This window comes from Gavia stellata, chromosome 6 (assembly GCF_030936135.1).
Source record: "Gavia stellata isolate bGavSte3 chromosome 6, bGavSte3.hap2, whole genome shotgun sequence".
NCBI classification, from domain to species: domain Eukaryota; kingdom Metazoa; phylum Chordata; class Aves; order Gaviiformes; family Gaviidae; genus Gavia; species Gavia stellata.
Window position 1 is genome coordinate 30,402,214 of NC_082599.1, and position 19,697 is coordinate 30,421,910.

Here is a 19,697-nt window from a genome sequence, read left to right on the forward strand (position 1 = left end):
CAAGAGAGATGGACGTATTCCAGATGTTTTTCCAATGGTATAAATACTGATATCTCTGTAAGTAAAGGTAACTAGCATATCTATCACTTCTGCAAATAAGTGCATTTAAGTTCAGTTTTCCAGAAGAGAATGACTTGTTTTAGCAACATCTGCAAACTGACTTCTTCTGTCCTTTTTGCCCTCTCACTTCTGTTTGGGTTCTCCAAACATGTGTGTATTGGAGGATATTAGTGTTAAAAAGGAGATAAAGCAGTCTTGCTAGTTCTCAAATTCTGTTTTGTGTTTAAGTCTTAGAAACAGTAGTTTCAAGTTAATTGCCAGATTGAGTGATAATATAGCTTGACAGCAGGAATGCTGCAAAATTTTTGCTTTTCTAGAAAAATAAAAAGTTCTCGAGAATGAAAACTAAAAAAAAATAGGGGGAAATTGTAATTCTGTGTAGTTAAGCTTCATGATCGACTAGTTTCTCTTTATAATCATATTTTGATTTACTGCTGTTTCTTTTTGTCTGTCAGTTCCCTTTTTGTTACTGCCAGCTTTCCAGAAAATTAAATAATTATTTCAGAGATATATTTTGAATAGTAGTGATATGTACCATTTAAGGTATGCACTTCAATCTGTATTGAGTGTGCCGTCTGGTGACTAGGTAGCTATCCTTACCTTTATTTAAAATAATTTTATGCCCTTATGGTGCCATCAATAGAATATTTTTTCTACCTTTTATCAAAGCAAAGGAGGTCAAAGGGATTTTTCTGCAACTGGCTTGATTGTAACTTTTTCATTGGCAAAGGATGTTTATAATACTGAACTCTTAATAAGGATTGGGTGACATCATGGATTAAAAATTGCTGTCTTAGCAACATGGTCATGGTTTGTGTTTAACAGGAGAGAGAGCACATCTGTGCGGCTTCAACCCATGTTTTTTTTCCTCAGGCTTTTGAAAATCTATAGTTTGCTTTATACATGCTCTTGATAGTTGGCACAGTGATTTCATTAGGTTACTTTTTTGGTAGTAGTGTAAGTTTTCCCCATTCTGTTTTCTGAGAGTGTTCTGCTCTGCTGATGTTTAATACCGGAGTCATCTTGTGTTCTGTATTAATGAAATGCTACTTGCCATGACCTCTTTGTTTGGAATGATTCCATAGCATTTTGATATTTACTGATTTGTTTTATTTTTTTGTCTTTAGAGTCTCATTAGCGAGTATATGTCAAAGGCTGTATAAGTAAGAGGGTTAGGGTTAGAAAGTTTTTGATGTGTGTGATATGTATCAGTGAACCATAGTTTGGTACAAGGTAAAACTGTGGAAGTTTATCATCAATATTAGCATGTCAACTATAAGGTGATATAAGATAAAAATGAAAATGACTGAAGCATTTAGATAGGAAACAGAATTAAAACACAGTTGTCATCTTACACTGGCCCTCTTCCCTGTGTAGCTTTCATGTAGCTGCATATTCTTCTAGAGCAGTCACTGTAGCTGCAGGTCAGGCAGGGAAACAAAAATCAAAAATGTGCTATTTCAGAGAAGAAATCTGAGGTTTACACATCTACAAGTATCAAAGCATCTTAAGTTCTTCATATTGGCCCTCTAATAATTACAACACAGGACAACATCTGCAAACTTTTTACACAATAAAGAAATTACCATAGTACCAATAGTTTTACGAGTCAGGTGTGTCTTGTGTATGGAATTCAGTTTTCTGAGAATATTCAAAATCTTACAGTCAATACATTATCTAATCTTTTTCATTTTACATATGTTTCACATTATTGTCCCGTTGTTACTGAGTTGCTTATGAATATAAAATTGCTTATTGAATATAAAATTTAAGTGTTCACTTCTAGCTTTTCCAAGTCCAAAAAGGAGACTCCCACTTCAGTCTTTCTTCTGCTGCTGCTTATGGGTTGACAATTTGATCCCATCGTCGATCTCATTTTTCCCTCAACATTTGTCATTCCATTTTGGACAGTTTTTTTAACTATTTGGTTTTCCAAGTGTCTTGAGTACAATATTTCCTTCCATGAGTTGGAATCATGTTATCACCACACCTCTACTGATTTCTTGTCCATAGATCTTCTAAAGATGTCACCCTAGTTCCAAATCACTCATGCATTTGATTCACATCATGTTGTATCATTTGTTGCTTCATCATGCGTTATTCATTTATGTGAGTATTCTATTTTTCAGCCATTTATGTCCTAATTCTTTTTAATTCTCTAAGCTGATATGCAAGTTTCCACACCACAACAGTGGAATGATGCGCACAACAGATGCATACTTTTGTGTCACAAAACATGATGGCTGAAAGAAACCCATTTTTTATTTATCTTTCCCTTGCCGTAGTTCTCCTAATTTCTTCCTGTTTTTTAGAAGCATTCCCTAACGTTCTTTCTTGATTGTGTTTTATTATTTGCATTTATATATTATAAATACTATATATTTTATGGAATATTTTAGTAACTGTCAGCTTAGATCATTACAAATTAAATTAGAGAGGGGCAAGCAAAAGCTGGTTTTTTTCTGTTTCTCTTTCTTTCCAGGTTTGATAGCTATTTGCACATTGTGTCCATCACTGCTTCTCTGTAGGTAGTCTTATAATGTTTTCTGTGAATTTTTAAAACATTGCAGAGGCAAGAAGCAGGTGTTTTTTTTTTTTTTTCCCAAATTTTGAATGCGAAGTCAGAAGTTAATGAAATAGCTCAGGGGAATGATGTATGCTATAATGCTGCGGGATGGTTCTCCAACTTCTATAGATGACAAGCTTTGAAGTAAAAGTCCAAAGGGGACATTTTTAATCTTTAGGTTTCATTTACACAGAGCATTACTCTTTTCTGAGGGAGGGCTTTAAGATTGCTATGAAGGTTAAACCTTAGTAAGATATTCTTGGAAAAGATGGCTTGCTTTCACCTCGATGATTTCATTGAACCAAATGGCTCAGTCTGTTTACCTGAGGAACATCATTTTATGCGATTTTGAACAGTTTAATTAGAAGTCAGTTTGATGATGTATAGAGGTGTGTTTTTTCCCTCAAAATATTATGCTAAAAATATAATCTATTTTTATCTTCTGTTATTTTTAACTTTTTATTTTATTTTTTTTTCTTGTCTAAAAATAACTTTCATTTTATGCTTGCATGTTAATTTTAATTTATTGCTCTTTCTTGGTCTGCTCAGATTATTTTGGGATGTATTGCTAAAGAAATAAGATGCTTTTTCATTTGTGTTCAGTGTAAGGTACGTTCTTTGTGATACAGCAGCTAGATCTTTTGACTGTTTCTTTATTACAGAAAAGAATAGCTTTTAACTTGGTTTTCTAACAAAAATAAGTTATGCAGTTGCCTACTATTCTAGTAGCATTGCCTCTAGTAACCTATTGACCTGTTATGGCAAGATTTGATAGAGAGGTATGTATGCCTAAGGTAATTAAGTTCTTGGGTATTTTTTAGAGCAGCTGGATGGGAAGGATGAGTGCTGAGTAAGGAAGAGGTTTTAATTATGAGCTCAGTTATCCTTTGCATTTGGTCTCTTGCTGTGCAGTGTAGAACGTGTAGTTTGGAACCTGTCCTAGTGTGTCCTCACTTTAGCTGGGGAACATAGGGAGAACTTGGGGATATGGTGGGAGACATGGTTTGAATGTAGTAAAGAAGGAGAGGTTAAGAAGTCACTAAAGAAGTGGAGGAATAGGAATATTAGGGTATAGTATTAGGAAGTCAAATCTGAATAGTTTGGCTGGTTTTAGCATTTATTTATTTATTTATTTATTTATGGCCCACATTGTGAAAGGATATGAAATGAAAAATAGTATCTGCCTTGTGTGTCATGATTACAACCTTGGCCTAAGTTTGTCTGATTTTCTGGGGTAGTTAAGGTTATATAGGATCAGTACTTATTAGCCCTTAGCTATAGGCATATAACTTACTTGCCAACAGAAATCTTAAGTTGCCTATGTGGTAAACAGAATGTAGGTGCCTGCATGGTGATTCCATTGATGCTGTGAGATCTAAAGCTCAGTGGCTGGAATCCTCCTGTTAATAGCAGGGAAGTGTCTGAGCACATAGCACACTTACCTCTTTCTTGAGTGCACGTTGAATGAATTCCAGAGTTGTGCAAGTGTAGAATTTAGGATGAGACACAACCAAAGACTTGCTAATCAGGTGTCATTAAATGTCAACACTTGAAATAATTTTTTACAGAAACGTTTTACTTCTACACATAGAAAATTATGTAGTTACATATTTTGAACCATATTCCATTGTTCAGTACTTTTTTTGATTCCTGTTCTAAAGTGGCATCTTGAGGCAGTTGCCATGTATGGGTTGCATCTGTCTAATCCAGATCTAGCTGTGTTTTGTTCTGGACTGAGTTGTCCATTCCAAATGGTCGATGTTTTAGAGCATATCTACCTTTTCTAGTGAAACAAAAAAACCTGCTGGGAGAGTGCTGGCATGAATGGGAATTTTGCTTGGGTTTTGGTAACATGACCTTTTGCTTTCCTGACTTATTCTTTGAGCACTTTGGAAATGCAGGGACAAATTTCACAAAACTGACTTCCTCCATTTTATGATGTAGAGAAGTTGTAAATTGAAGGTCTCTCTATAGTATTGAATTGCCAAATGTTTTGATTAAAAAAATCACTGCCTTTATGTGCATCTTATACTGGATTAACATCTCTTTTTCCAAGTAAGTTCTGAATATGAGCAAGTTTATCTCAGTTGTAGTATTTACGATTGGACATATGTAACAACACTGTTCCTTCAAGCTTTTCTTTTGTAAGAAATCTTAAATTTTAAATTGTTTATGGCAAGTACATGCAGCTCTAGTATTTGATGCTTATAATCTCTTATGTTCTGATTCTGAGCCCACTAATGACAGAAATTATTCAAAGCTTTTTAAAATGCAAGTACAGTACTTTGAGGCAAATAGCAATGAAAAATACTGGACAAAGCAATCCAGGTTTATCTGATTCTTTTCTGTGAATCTGTAAGGTAACTTCAGTGAAAACATATATAAAATTACAAATGCCTAATTACTGAAAGACTATTGTTGAAAATCACAGAACATTCAATTTTCCATTGTGAATTTGATGTTATTTTCCATTGTGAATGCTGGCAATAGTATAATGATTCTGAGCAGAAGTTAGCATTGCAAATGTGTTTAAGTGTGGAAATCAGTTTGGAAAAATCTGTTACTTTAAAAGCATATAAAATATCCTACAATGTGTGTGTCAAAAGGTGTTGATTTTAATGTTTGTTTTCTAGTGATTGTCAAACAGATTTAAGTATGTTTGAAGGTTTAGAAATCTAATGTAGGTCCAACCTAATGGAAGCATAATGTGGGCATAATTTAGTGTGACGTTCCTGGTCATATACATCACACATTATATAGCAGAGAGATGAAAACAAACATTTTCTTGACAAAGGTGACTAAATTATTTATAAATCTCTCCCTTTTACTGAAGTTCAAACATGATTCATTACTTCTTAAAATATAATTATTAACTTGTAATCTTTTCCACTTAGGGTAAAAAATACTTTAATTGTTACCTATATTTCCTATATTTATTATGTATCAGTTTAAGATGGCATTACTCTGACTGTACAAAGCATGCATTATTGTCTCTTGCAGCTTAAACATGGAGAATGAGGACCATAACACTGCATATATTGGCATGCACTTTTACACCTACTTCTTTTTAATCTTCACACAGCTGCATTCAGCAGGGCCTACATGGCTTAAAATTGTCAAAAATTTCTAAGTGTTCTTAAGACTAATGCCAGAGGTTGCAAGTAGTAAAATTGGCAGTTAATATGCTTATGTCTGATCAAACTTCGTTTTGTCTAGTTTTAATTTACAGTGACCTTGGGTTGTGTAACATGTAGTTGGCATATAGCCTGTGTTACATTACTACCTCTAATATTACATTGATAAATTCAGTTTCTTGTAATAAATCAGTTCTTAAAGGTTTGGACTCTTAGGTATCTACTGTGTGGCTTGTGGAAGGTAGAACACTTCAATTATGACTGTGTTATTAAATGTATAGTAAATATTGATATGTATTAACTAGATAAGGTTTTACAATTTTTTATAAATTGTCTTTAGGGAAATGTGAAAGAGAACCTCTGTGGTAATGAAAGTGTTCTACAGAGGCACAAAATAGACTAGTGTTTTCCATTCTACTGCATTCCTTTCTACTACAGAGTTAACTCTTGCCTAAAAACAAAAAAAACCTTCCCAAACAGTATGTTATTAACATGCGCAGATCAAAATCTGCATAGGTAGAAAAGTATAGATGTGTTGAAGTGGCAGGTTTATTTACAGTATAACTATATTGAAGTGTGTAAAATAGTTGAAAATAGTGAACACTCTTAATTTGAAACTAGTATAAATCCCCTTCAAAGAGAACCCCAAACAGGAGAAACATGATATTGCCAGCTTCTTTGGAATTGGTTTTTTGGCTGCTTGTGATTCTCAACTGGCTTAAGATTTTTTTGATCAGATGGTTTTTACTTTTTCTGAGATGAACACTAGCTGCTTCAAAAAAAGTTTTAAGAAATCATAAAGTAAGTAGTGGGTTTTTTTATCATACGACAAATGACTTCCTAATATGATTATTTCCTCCCAGAAGAACAAGCATTTTAAAGTTTGTTTATTTATTTATTTATCTTTTTACATATTTATTTATTTATTTTATTTATGTCAAAGTATCAGACATTGTGGATTAGTGGAATAGTCTCTGACGTTTTTCATTTCCTTTTGTATCCCTTCTAATTTTCTTTCCTTGTTAAACAAGGAGGAGGGAGTATGATATTGTCAACTTGTGGCAGTTATTTAATGCATGCAGCTTATAATGCTGCTATTTCAGAGATAAAAACATAGTGACTGAAACTGGACTCGTGTGAATTGCATGTAGTAACTTAGAGCTGCTTGTAAACCTTTTACAAGGGTTCTGCTGTTACAGTTCCTGGAAACCTCTTTTCCTCGACGCTGTTGGTATTTAGATTTTTTGGCCAACTGAAGTACTGAAATAATTTCTACTTTTTGTATTACACATTCTGTCTGTTTTGTGCCAGTCATATGTTGGTATATACTACAGCTTTATGAGCATCTGCTGTATACCCCATTATATTAAGCTTCAGTTTGAAAGCTTTAATTCTTGCTTAGTCCTCAAAAACTGTAAAGAGTTATTTTCTCTTTCTGTTTTCATGAAGTTTTTTTAATTTTGATTTTTTTGAATCCGATCACTTGGCTTACAAATAGAGCACATCTAAGTGCTCAAGGAATTTACTGTAATGTACTGTTCATATCAATTTTCAAATTACGCATTTTAATATTGGGAAGTTTGTGCAAAGTCTGAAAAAGATTTGTAATTCTGGTGGCAGTCTTTTTTAGAATAAGATTCCACATGCTCAGGTCAACAAACGTATTTATATTTCTTTGGCTAGTTCTGTAGATTTATATCCAGAATCTGAAGCTGTTGTTCTAATATCTGTTACTGTAGTTGTCTTGCAGTGGTTCTGTAGTTAATGCTTTAAATTATTTCCTGTGCTATGTTTTTGTTTATTGTTATGAATACTAGATAAATAGCAAAAATATTCTGTTGCCTAATATTGAATTTAAAATATATTTTTCTTCTAGAGAACTAGAGGAAGAAAACGAAGCTTTGTGCCTGAAGAAGAAAAAGCTGAGGTTGGAATATAGTGTTTTGTTTGTTGTTTTTTTTTTTTCTTAACAGTTTCACAAAAAAAATTTAAACTTTGGGCTGAAGTGTTACTTTCAGTGCTATAATTGAAAATATTTGCTTTCCTTCCTTCCTTTCCCCCCAATTCCTTTCTTTTGCCTTCTGCTGTGACAGGAACGGATTCCCAGAGAAAGAAGACAACGACAGTCTGTTCTACAAAAGAAGCCCAAGTCGGAGGATTTAAGGACTGAATGTGCTACCTGCAAAGGGACTGGAGACAATGAAAATCTAGTCAGGTAGGTTTGATGCTCTGACCTTACGAGGAATTAAAGTTCCATCTTCATCACTTTGTCATTGTAATTATAGCGAAGAAAATGTGCTTTTTAAAAAACGAACAAAAACTTATTTAGGGAAAACATTATATCAGAAATACTGACTTAATTCGCTTATTGACCTGCCAAGCACATTTACACTGTGGATTAAGGTGTAGATAACCAAGATAATCTGTTTTTCTAACACAAGAGAATTAATTTTCTATTGTCAGGGTGAATTTCCAATGTTTTAGAGCAGGTCAGATAGACAAACAAACGAGTAATTTAATGATATTAAAGCTACAGGAGCATCCTAAAAGTAATTGAATTAACATAATTAACAATTTTATGAGCTGAAATGTGGATTATGAGGAATTTGTTTTTAAAAATGTATTAATACTACATCCGTTAATGCAGATCATGAAAAGGTTTGATAATAATTTTTCTTATCTGAAGCAGAAGTGACAAAAAAATCTGTTGAATGGTGTTTTTTCGTAGGCGCAGAAATCTAATTAAAGTGTAGAATAGCTGCCACTGAATAGCTACCGTTGACCACAGCTTCTGCTGATTTTGACTTTATAGCTGACATTGTGGCCTCTTTGCGAAGCTGTAGAAAACTGCTCACAATTCTCGAAAGAAGAATAATGGAGCTTAGCAACCAGAAAGCGCATTCTAATTGAATCTACTGAGCTTTCATTAAAATGATCTCAATAAGATCAGATAAAAAATAGTGGTGTATATAGGTCCTGTACGTTTCAACTAGATTTTTCTCTACAAGATCTCCTCTTTAGCTCAGATATAATTGTTGTTTTTAACTGGAGGGATTAAAACATCTTTTAATTTATTTCAAGGAATCAGAGTTACGAGAAAAGTCAGAATCAATGATACATTCAAGCAACACATAGCTTTAGAATCAGGATGTGTCCCGCATACAGATATCTTATACTCAGAATAGCTGATTTTAGTGTCAGTTACAGCATATGATTTACTGTAGAAGCTGATACAATTTCAAGGACTGTATTTTTATTTCCAAATTGGAGGCAGAGTGCTTGTACGAGCTCATCAGTAACTGCATGACCCTCTCTTACATGTACAAGCTACTACTGCTTGGTTCTCCTCCTGCTTAGTATCAGACTGTGAAATAGAGGCAGGATGTTGCAGTGATTGCTGATACAGTTATACTGATGAGAACTGATGGTAACAGTTTTTAACTGCCCACAAGAAGATAAAGGGCTTTCTTCAGCCCTATTGTTAGCAAGAAATAAAAGATGCAGGAATACCATTTTGTTGTGGGAAGGAATCCTGGGAACAACATGTACTGTGGTTTACTGCGAAAAAGGCGGTGAATTAGTTTTCTTCTTCAGGCTTTCTCTAGAAGTGTTACAATACCACATTTGAGAACATAAGGGATAAAATGAGAAAATGCCATGAAGAACTGTATTTTTAAGTTGCAATTAAAAAATATGACAGAAAAATAGTGTTTTGTTTTACTACGTGAAAATATTTTAGTGGTAATTTAGATGGGCCAAAAATAAGCATACTACATGCCAAAACCCAACAAATTCTCTCATAAACCATCCTCATAATTAGGCTTGGAAACAGAATAGTAATCCTGCATGGGAGGAGAAAAGGAGATTCTTATGTTCTAATCATTTGTTCAGAATTCTCTGAAAAATATTTTCTTAAATGTTCTGCCTTATTTTCTGTATTAGTTTTTAAAAGAGATGAATTTAAAACTTGCTTTTCTTCAGATAATTCCTATAAATAGCTGCAATTTTATCCAAGTTAGGTGACCACTGCTTCTGAAGTGCTGTGGAGGTTTATTTTTGATAATTACTAAATGATGGTAAAGTATTCAGTAAATCTGAATTTTTTTTAGTATTTTTTGGGTTCTTAAAGCTGTATTTCTGTGGATGAGAGTAAATTCAGGGACTGTGATAAGATGCTAGTGACCAGATAGGCTTTGTGCTGTGCAGCCGAAGCTGTGTAGGGGTGTAATCCACAGCGCGTTGCTATGTCAGAGTTTTCAGAATCCTTTTTTCTCTTACGTTCTCACAAAGTAAGAGAAGCAACCTTCTGCCTGCACTGCTTCTTTCTCCTGCCTGTACCATCATGCAAGACTCCTTTGTCGTAGTAGAAACAGAGTGTTATTTTAAATGCAAGTTGGAAGGGCTCCTTGTAAGCAAGAGATGTTTAGGAGGGAAAACAAAAATATTTTTTCAATATCCATTTTGTTTGGCACTGTTACTAAAGCCAAAACTTTCTCAGAAAACTAGTGAACTTTCTCATCATTTTTACTCTTCACTCAACAAATGTTTTGTAATTACTGGATTTTATTTTCACCCTTTCTTGCCCATCTGCAACTAAGAAAAGGGAGGTTTGTGGGGATGTTCTAGAGAGATTTTTTCTAAATGTGGAAGTTGATCACTAAGTTAAATGGAAATAGGCAACTGCCGAAATTGCATATTTAAGGAATAATCTTGATGGGCCTTCTAGCTTTTCCCGCTCTGTGTTACCTCAAACAGGGCTGGTTACATGACTCTTGAACAATCTACTTCTAAAAATTGTAGAGTTTTCTAAAATTTATGTGGTGCTTTCACTTTGGGGTTGCTAAGGATTAGAGTAAGATAAGCAATTCTCTCTTATTTCAAAGAATGCAGCAGAGTATTTAGTAATGAATCTGGAATAAAAAAAAATTTAAATAGTTTAACTAGTTATTACTGTTTGACTAATGGAGATTCATTTTTTTTTTAACCTCCATTTTAGGTGCTTATGTGTAGCATTGGATGGCTGAGGGATTATTTGTTATATGTGCAGTGTCTTTACTTAACCTGTTGTTCATAAAGTTTAAAATCTTTAAATAATTGCCTGTGAAAGGATTTAAAGTTCTTCCTAAAAAAGTACATTTCATTCTGATAAATTATAATGGTTCATCAATTGGCTGAAGTTCGCCTTAGTGACTGTAGTTTTGTACCAAAAAAAGTGATTAACATTAGAATGTCTTTAATTATTAGCTTTTGTCTAAAACACATTGACATGTTCTCTACTCTTATATGTGCTAATAGTTGCTATATGTATGTATTATAGACATGCCAAGACAATGCTTTTTTAATCACTGATGTCAGATTATATAGATAGACTGTTTCAGTGTAGTAGCATGCAGTAGAACTGAAAGCTCAGGTTTTCTGGCTTTGTCCACAAAAAAGGATCAGTCTTGTGATCCTTTTGCGATACACTTTTTTTTTAGACTTTATAGTGAAGTTATTTTATAAATTCTTTTATATACATCTGTATAAGTTTTATTGAACTAAATACTTGTGCAATATTTTACCATTTACAAGATTAATGAGTGGCACAGTCAAGATTTACACAAATGAGGCAAAGTCTGATATGTAACATTATAAATGACAGTAAGGAAGCTATATCTGTAATTGGAAAAAAGTGTGGATTTTGAATATCTTTTAACTCAAATGAACTGTAATTGAGTTTTGAGAGGAATAGTAGTAAAATATGGAGGGATTTTAATATTTTATATTTGATGCAGATAAGTTTCATGTAAGGCATGGAGACAGCACTTTTAAAAAGAGGTAAGAGTTCAGTGAAAGGAGTTATAATGTGTACTTGAAACTAAAGTATTGTGAAACCAGGGGGTACCTGTAACAATATACTGCTCAGTCTTAAGGAGTAATCAAGTATTGAAAATATTTGCTTGAAATTGAAGACATATTTTGAAATACAGGAGTTTGTAAAGCTTGATGTGAAAGATAAATTTTCTAACAAACTCAGAAAACTATTTTAAAGGATATGTTTGTTTTTAGAGGTGACCTCTTCTGTTTGGTTTAGAAGGCATTTATGTAATGTTGCTTTTCTTTTGTTTCATTTTGTGAATCTTTTAAATTTGTATATAGTTTAGACATTTAATAGGTTTTCTGAGTACTTTATTACAGTCTTGCATGAACCACTTAGAATGATAGATTTTGCAAAGGAATTGCTTGATTCATAAGCATCTCCTTTTTTTTGTGAGGCCATAACTCACTAATGCAAATCTTTAAAAATAACTCCCTAATAGCTCCCTTTAGAACATAACCATATTTAGTAGAAACATGCATGAGGAAGTATATTTCAGGTGGCTCAATGTGTAATAGGTAAAGCTTGCCGTCCATCTTGCACATACTCCAGAGTAAGCAAGTGATTGTACAACTGTACACACAAAGTGCTTCTAGCACAGTATTACTGTCTATTCCGTTTTTGATAAAAGAAGAAGTTAAGATGAATTGTGTATTTTGTTTTACTATGTAGAACAGTTTTTTAAAGAAGAATCCATGGGCTGATCTAGTTTAAAATCTTCCAAGGGGAGACTTCTAAATGACTTCACTTGTAAAGAAGTGGCCTCTTCTCAAAAAATAATCCAGCTCTCAACTGCCGCTATTAAAGAAAATAATATTATAGCTTCAGTTGTTGGCTTTAAGATGTGCTTGGGTAATATTTAGGAATATAGTGCATTAGATAAAGTTGATATCTCAATACTAGATTTGAGAAAAGCAGAGTAAAATTAGAATATCATTTATGTGTGGTGCAAAATCATATTTGACCAGGTTAAAGAAATCTCTGAAAAAGCATTAGACGTCTTCATCCCACAATTTAGAGCAAGCATATAGTAATACATTCTTTTATAGTTTTGTGTATTGAATTTTTATGCTTTATTGTCAATTAAGTTAGAATTTTCCATTTTGTTTGATTTTCAGCAACTAAGGCAAAATTATTACTTCAACATTATAGAAAGGCTAAAATAGACTAAGGTCATGTATTTGAAAGAATATAGAATAGAATTTTTTGAAAACATAGATTTGAATGCCGGTTATAAAGTATTCAAAAAGTGTAAAGCTCCAAAGCAAATTATTAAGCATGTATGTATTTATTTTTAATGCAGGGGTTTACTAGGAAATAAGCAATTGTGCAGTATCAAGGCAGGCCTGAAAGGAGAAGGTGAAGAGTAGGAAGGGAGAAAGAAGAAAACATATGCAGTGTCATATTTACTAGAGAAAAAAAACTCTTGAGTAAAATTGACTGTAAGATTTGTCATAACTTTGAGTCATCGAATCACACTATAACTGAAAGTCTTTAAAATGAATGCACCTTCTGTAGTTCTGGTGCTAAAATGTATGTATCAAATTTAGGATAATTTATACTATATAAAGGATCGAGTCCTTAGCTGCACAAAGTGATCTACTTTAATTCTGGTTTTGACAGAAAGTATGTTCCAGACAGGGTCTTCTGAATCCTCTGGAAATTTTATCTCTGAAACTGTTACTTGCCGTATTTCCTTAGTTGCGTTGTTTTGTATAGGTTCATCTTTGTGTTTTTGTTTCTTACATTTCCATGCAGAGGGGGATGCCTGCCTTCAAGTTAAGGATTTCTTCCTTATCTGTTAGCTACCAGTTTTGAAGCTCTGCATGAGCTGAAGTTTCTTCCAGAACAAGCACATTAATTATTAATTAATTTAAATGCACTGGAACAAAATTAACAATCCATCATAGTAATGGAAAGCCTATGATTTACGATAGTTTTAGAAGGTTAAGGCTACTAATGTAGAGATGAATCACAAGGCAAATGTTAGTTAATTCAGCCATAATTTGCAACAATCTTGCAAATGTATTATTTTATTGGAATGAACTACTTGAATGAAAGGAAATTTAACATTCAGTTGTGTAGTTTATTTCTGCCATATAATTTACAGGGAATAATTCTGCCTATTAACCCTTTTAATTGCTTAAGTTACCTGTTAGATCATTTTTCTGTCATTTACCTCATTTTATTGTCTTCTAAAAAGTGTTTCTTCTTATGCTAGATAGCAGGATAATACTGCATTTTACTGTAAAATACCACAGATTTTTCATTTTCAGTAAATTCATGTGCTAGGGCAAACATTCAAAAAAAGCTATAGGTAGAGTGGTAGGCACATTTGCATTTGGGCTACCTGGCTACCTAAAGCTACATGCGCCTGGAACATTTGAAGTTGTGCTGCAAAAAGTCCATGGCAGACTCTTGAATTTTCTGTTAATTGGGAACCAGTCTATTTACCTCATACCTAAAGGGTTTCTTTGGTACGTTTGTCTGTTATTTTCCTGAAATGAGACAGCAGAATCTGAATTGAAGCCCAGATTATTTTTTTCCCCTGATTGTTTTGCTGGTTAACTATTAAGGAAATTTAAGCTACTTAAATAATAGAAGCTCAGGTCTTTGGATACTGATTTTGTGTTCCATCTCTGGTTTGATTCTTGATAATGTGTGATCTTGAAGGAACTATCTTAGAGGTAGTCTGTGTAGGAGTGACCCAAAACTGAAATTTTGGAGATACTGGCATGATTAAAAGACTTGTTTCCATTAAATTCTGCATTATCAGTATTGGGAAAGCCAGGTTGGGAAATGTGCATAGGACCGTCTAATGTTACTTTTGTGTAAAAATGTATGTTTGTCTCTCTTCCGTGTTATGAAAGTTCTAAAACCCTCTTGGAGTGTTATTGTGATATTTGGGAAGATTTATTAGTGTTCCTCTTACCAGGTGATTGGGGGGCGGGGACTGGTGTGTGCATCCCCCCAAATGTTTTTCTTTACATTATTTCCTGGACTGTTTAGTGATCTGTCAGTCAAACCTCCTTGAAGTTTAACATTAGATGTTTTTTACAGTTATAGACCAATGACTTCCAAACTTTTGTACACTGGGCTTTAATCTGTAGGAGCTTTGTGAATAGTAGAAGTTTATGAACTCTTCATGTACAAGTTTGGTTCAGGTGTTTAATTGTCTGAAGTTCCTAATACTGATATTTAAAGTCTGCTGATCCAAAAAGCTTGTGTAGCAGTGTCATAAACTTCAGAAGTATGTAACAAGATAACCACTTGTAAGTAACAGTTTCAAGCAATTCTTTCCACAGGGTTACTTAGTTTTCTACTAAGAAGTAGTATTTCACCTTTTTTTTGATCAGTGAATTTTTAAAAACATAGTTAGCCTTTTCTCTCCTTCAGTTACAGCTGCTTGATCAAATCTGTGCTGCAGTCATGGATTTGTACATTACAGCTTGAAACTATATTTGGCAGTTGTCATCTGTTCCCAAAACAGCTATGTGTTTCAGGATTTACATATTATTTTTCTGGTTGCTTTAGGAAATACATGCATCAGAGACCTTTGCACCTTTTTATCTTCTATAACTCCTAGGATTCAGACGAATTTATAAAAGAAAAAAAATACAATGCTGAGGATGTCATAATTATCTTTGCTGTAAGTAACGAGTGAGTTCTTTAGATAAAGCGGTCATTGAGTGAGGTGCCTCTTCAGAAGATTCAAATTACTTTAATGAAACAAGATGCAGAGAATACAAAATCACATTACCTGTGGCCAGAGAGGGGAGTCTGATGACATATCAAATTATTTCCCGGTCTGGTTACCAGTAATAGGTTATGGCTGCAAAAATACCTATCTTGATGGGGTCAGTAGCTTCTTATTTTTGTGGGCATTCTTCAGAATTTTTTCTTACAGCATCAAACTTGCATTAAATAATTGAATTCAGCTGGCGTTTGAACATGACAGGTACTCCATCATTCTGGCCAAACTGCTTCAGTCACTTCCAGTGCAGCAAGGTTAGCACATCAGAGCATTTCATAGTATAGGATGCTTAGAAAACAAATGTGTAATTCTTTATCAATTCAGTTGTTTTGCATCGTTAAACTGAGCCATTGCTACAGAATCCATGAAACTGAAATTTATACTTATGAAATTTATAACCTGAGAATGTTCATGTTCAGATATTAAAATAATGTGGTAGAAGACCACAGCAGGAGACAATAACCATTTAAACGCTGTGTTGCAGCATCAGTTTTGACTTGTCACAGTTCGTGTCAAGTGACCATCTGTGCAGTCAGTTTTCTGAAGTAAATGTCTGTCCACAGAACTGTAATGTAAATTATGGACTATTTGAGTAAGAAATCTTACTATGCAAAATAGTGATTCTTACTGTTACACATACATTTTTTTTCTCACTTTTGTTACTGCTGCCCAATATTTTTACCAGACTTCGATCTGTAGTTAGTTAATCTGTGTGCAATTTTGATAGCAGGAGGCCTGGGGTTTGGGTGCACAACTTCATCTACACTATTCAAAACAAATTTTATCTTGGAGTAATGTGAGTATATGTTTTACCTTGCTAAAGAAGCCTATACATGAAAAGCAGTTAGAGGTACAGGGACCTTAAGGATTTTGAGTCACTTTTCTCAGCATTGACCATAGTTATTCTTCACATGATTTAAAATGGCATATAGCACAAGTTTTCGTTAATAAATCAATGGAGCAAAGTTGCATGCAACTGGTTGCTAATTTGGGTCTAAATCAAGAATTTTCCATATGGTATTGTTACCTGAGAGGCTACAGATAATCTACGTGTATATGGGATATTATTGTTCTTTTTAACTTAGTAATTTTTTAGCCTAAGATACTTCAGAGCTACTTACTGGAGAACATACTTCTGAAAACATAAACAGCGAAAAATGAAAAAAACCCTCTTGTCATAATGCCTCTTCAGCATTATGATATATTTGGTAAAGACTGCTTTTTTTGCAGTGTATGTTACAGGAGAAATTCAGTTTTATTACTGAACTTTGTTTTGAGGTAGCTAAAATAATTTGCGTATAATAACATCTAAACAGATAATATGAGAATGGTGAAATTTAATAGTAGTCTTTTTAATAGAATATCTTTGGTTTTGGGGGAAAGGAGTAGAGTTGTAGGTTTTATTTATTGTTCCTGTATTTCAGCATAATTTTGATGTTCACTAGATTTTTCATTTTGCCTACTGTCACTTGTCTTACTTTAGTTCCCTATTGGTGTGGCCATTGAAATTACAGATTTCTGGACTAAAGTAATTTTTTTTCTGTAAGCAAATCTTAGGAATTTGTAAAATAGAATTACATGTTTTTCAGTTATTTTTCTGCCTTATTATTAATTTTGGTATTTTCTTTTACATGATCTTTAAAATTTTTGTTTGTTTTTATTTTATTTTGATTAATTTTTGTTTTAAAACGTTTGTCATCTGTACGATATCCAAGGCTACATTCAGATTGTGCTTTGCCTTACAATTAATAAAACTGGCTTCTGCTTTAGAACAGTTGAGATTGTGATTACTTATACTTCATGTGGTTTCTTTACATTCTCATCTCAATGAAATTAAATTTTTGTATCTGATTTGCTTCAGGCCGTTTAAAATGCCAAAGGTAGGATTCCATATTAAGACAGGAATTCAGTATCACTGAATGTTTCAGGTAGCACTTCATTGCTTTATAACAACCTCATTCTTCTTCAGATTTTTTTCTAAACGTTTACCCTTGAATGGATTTTTTAATACTTGCTCTTTGCCTTAAAGTGTCTGTCTTTTTTTTTTTTAATCTTGTTGTTTGAACAAATGTTCTTTGGATATTGTTGTCTTGTGGAGATGGAAAAAACACAATTTTAGAATTTTGCCATGCTGTCTTGAATAGGGTTACAGCTAAATTTTTAAGCCTATCTCTGACTTTATCTTGAGGAAGGCCTAGTAACTTCACTTAGTTTTGAGAAGAAAGGCTGTGGAAAGGACATGCAAGAAAAAAATGCTTGTGTTTTCTTCAAGAATATTTAAAAGCTTTTAGCAGAGACTAATACGGGTCTGTTCCCTTTTTCATATCACTGTTTGTAACAATGCAAAGGTCAAGCATAAATTAATATGCAGTTCTTTGATTAACTGGCTGAACTGATTTTTTATTTTCAGCACGCACCCCCTGCCCCGAATTATCAGTTAAACTAAATATAGTAATGCTATTGTATTGCATGTGTACTTACTGTTGAGGAACAGGGACAATAAATCCCTCTAATTCTGACTTTGAGATCTGATGTGATGTCGTATTAGGGAAATATGCAGTAAAGTATAAGCTGACATTGGAATATGGTGTGGTAGCTGACTTTTACCATTGCACATAAACAGAGTAATTATTCTAAATCATTGCATCACTTTCAGCTGGGTAACCACTAAAATCACTGCACTGTGGTTTCCTGAAAATGCCACAATCCTTCAACTGCCAAATTAAGCCCAGGGAGAACAACCATCAGTAGTGCCTGCACAGTTATGTGGAGGGATGAGCCCTGAACCAAGTGAAAAGATATTCTGGAAGAACAGTAACCTTTCTCATGATGTGCACATTTTCCATTACATTTCTGATAGAAAATGCTGTGAAATGATTTAATGGTGACGTTTTGTTTTGCTGACTTTCCCTTTTCTTATTAAAAAGAAACAAAAGTTAGGTTAGGAGAGGAGAGGAAGGGTGGCCAAGCATTTGAAGTCTATTAAAGAACTATCTGTTCTCTTTTAAAGACAAAACCAAAGCCATTCTAGATGTTCATTGTGTCTGACATTGGGTTTTCCTGGTTTTGGGGGAAGGGAAATGTACATATCTCCAGCATCAATACTGAACACCTTGTTCTGTAAAGTTCATTTACATTGCTGCTTTGCAGTATTTGCATACCAAGTATGATAATTCAGTAAAGCATCCTTTCTAATTAGCAATCACAGAGACCTTACACATCAGCTATACAGCACAGCACACACAGTACATTTATTTCTGTTTGTCATTTTTGATGATTATTACTAGAAGCGATTGTAGAATGGAGCAAAGCATGAGCAGACATAGCACACTGAAAGGTCAGCACTTGTCACTTGGAGAAGGATAAATTTTTATGGAGTGAGAAAACAAAGCTGCTACCCATTGATGTCATACAGGAGCTTGTCCTCATTTGAAGTAATACATGTAAGATGCTTGGACAGAAAAATTACTTGTCTAAAGTGTGGTTCATGCATCCTTTGGCAGCTTTCAATTTCCTGTTTCAGAACTAATGAAAAGCCTTGCTTGTTTTTAGCACAGTAGACAATTTTATCTTTGAAAAACACAGCTTTTGCTTTTATTTTCTTAAGAATGTATGAAGTTTTCTTGGCACCTCATTTATTTTATCCTTCTCCCATCCAGTTTTAATGTGTTGGATGATGGTTGCTGTCATTGAAAGTCATTCTGTTTCCCTGAGGGGGCATCTAAATATAAACAAAATATTTTAGTTTGGAGTCACTGGAAATAAACATAGAGTTTCAGTTGTACAGTAAATTACTTGAGAAAAAAAATACATATGTTGGAACATGTTTGCTGTCACATTATTGCTTGGCCAAGAAGGCATGCTGGCTATGACAAATTCAGAATAATCTTAAGTTCTGGGCAGAGAACCTCAGTTTGTTCAATTGAAATCTAAACCCAAAATTACATATGTAATTTAAATATTTGTAGCTAAAAGTGAACACTGACAACTAACTCCCTACTTTTCCTGAAAGCTAATGTGTACAATTGGGTTTTAAGGGTAAACTTAAGAAAACTGTGTGGCATCTGATAGCACCTTCAGGACTTTATGAAAGCTTTAGCATCCTGCATATGCTAAAACAGTTTTGATGAGTTTTTTCTGGTTTTGAGAGGAAGCTAAAACAGTAGTGATAGCTGAAGGTGAATACAGTACTGATACTTAAAAGTTGAAGTATTGCTGAGTTTTAGCTTGAGTAGATAGAAGTAAATAGAAGTATAATTCAGTGATAGCAGTGGACTGATAGCTAACTTAGTAAATTCTAGAAAAATAATGTTCTAATAAAGGCTG

At 33.7% G+C, this 19,697-nt stretch overlaps 1 protein-coding gene across 4 annotated transcripts in view; it reads left to right on the top strand.

Annotated features, from left to right (window-relative positions):
* PHF14 (PHD finger protein 14) overlaps nt 1-19,697 on the top strand; it is a 170,410-nt gene that overhangs the window by 63,831 nt on the left and 86,882 nt on the right. For all 4 annotated transcript variants that reach the window (XM_059818512.1, XM_059818514.1, XM_059818513.1 and 1 more), the window contains exons 15-16: nt 7,637-7,687; nt 7,854-7,975. In XM_059818512.1, coding sequence (XP_059674495.1) covers nt 7,637-7,687; nt 7,854-7,975 — 173 coding nt within the window. The remainder of the gene's footprint in view (nt 1-7,636; nt 7,688-7,853; nt 7,976-19,697) is intronic.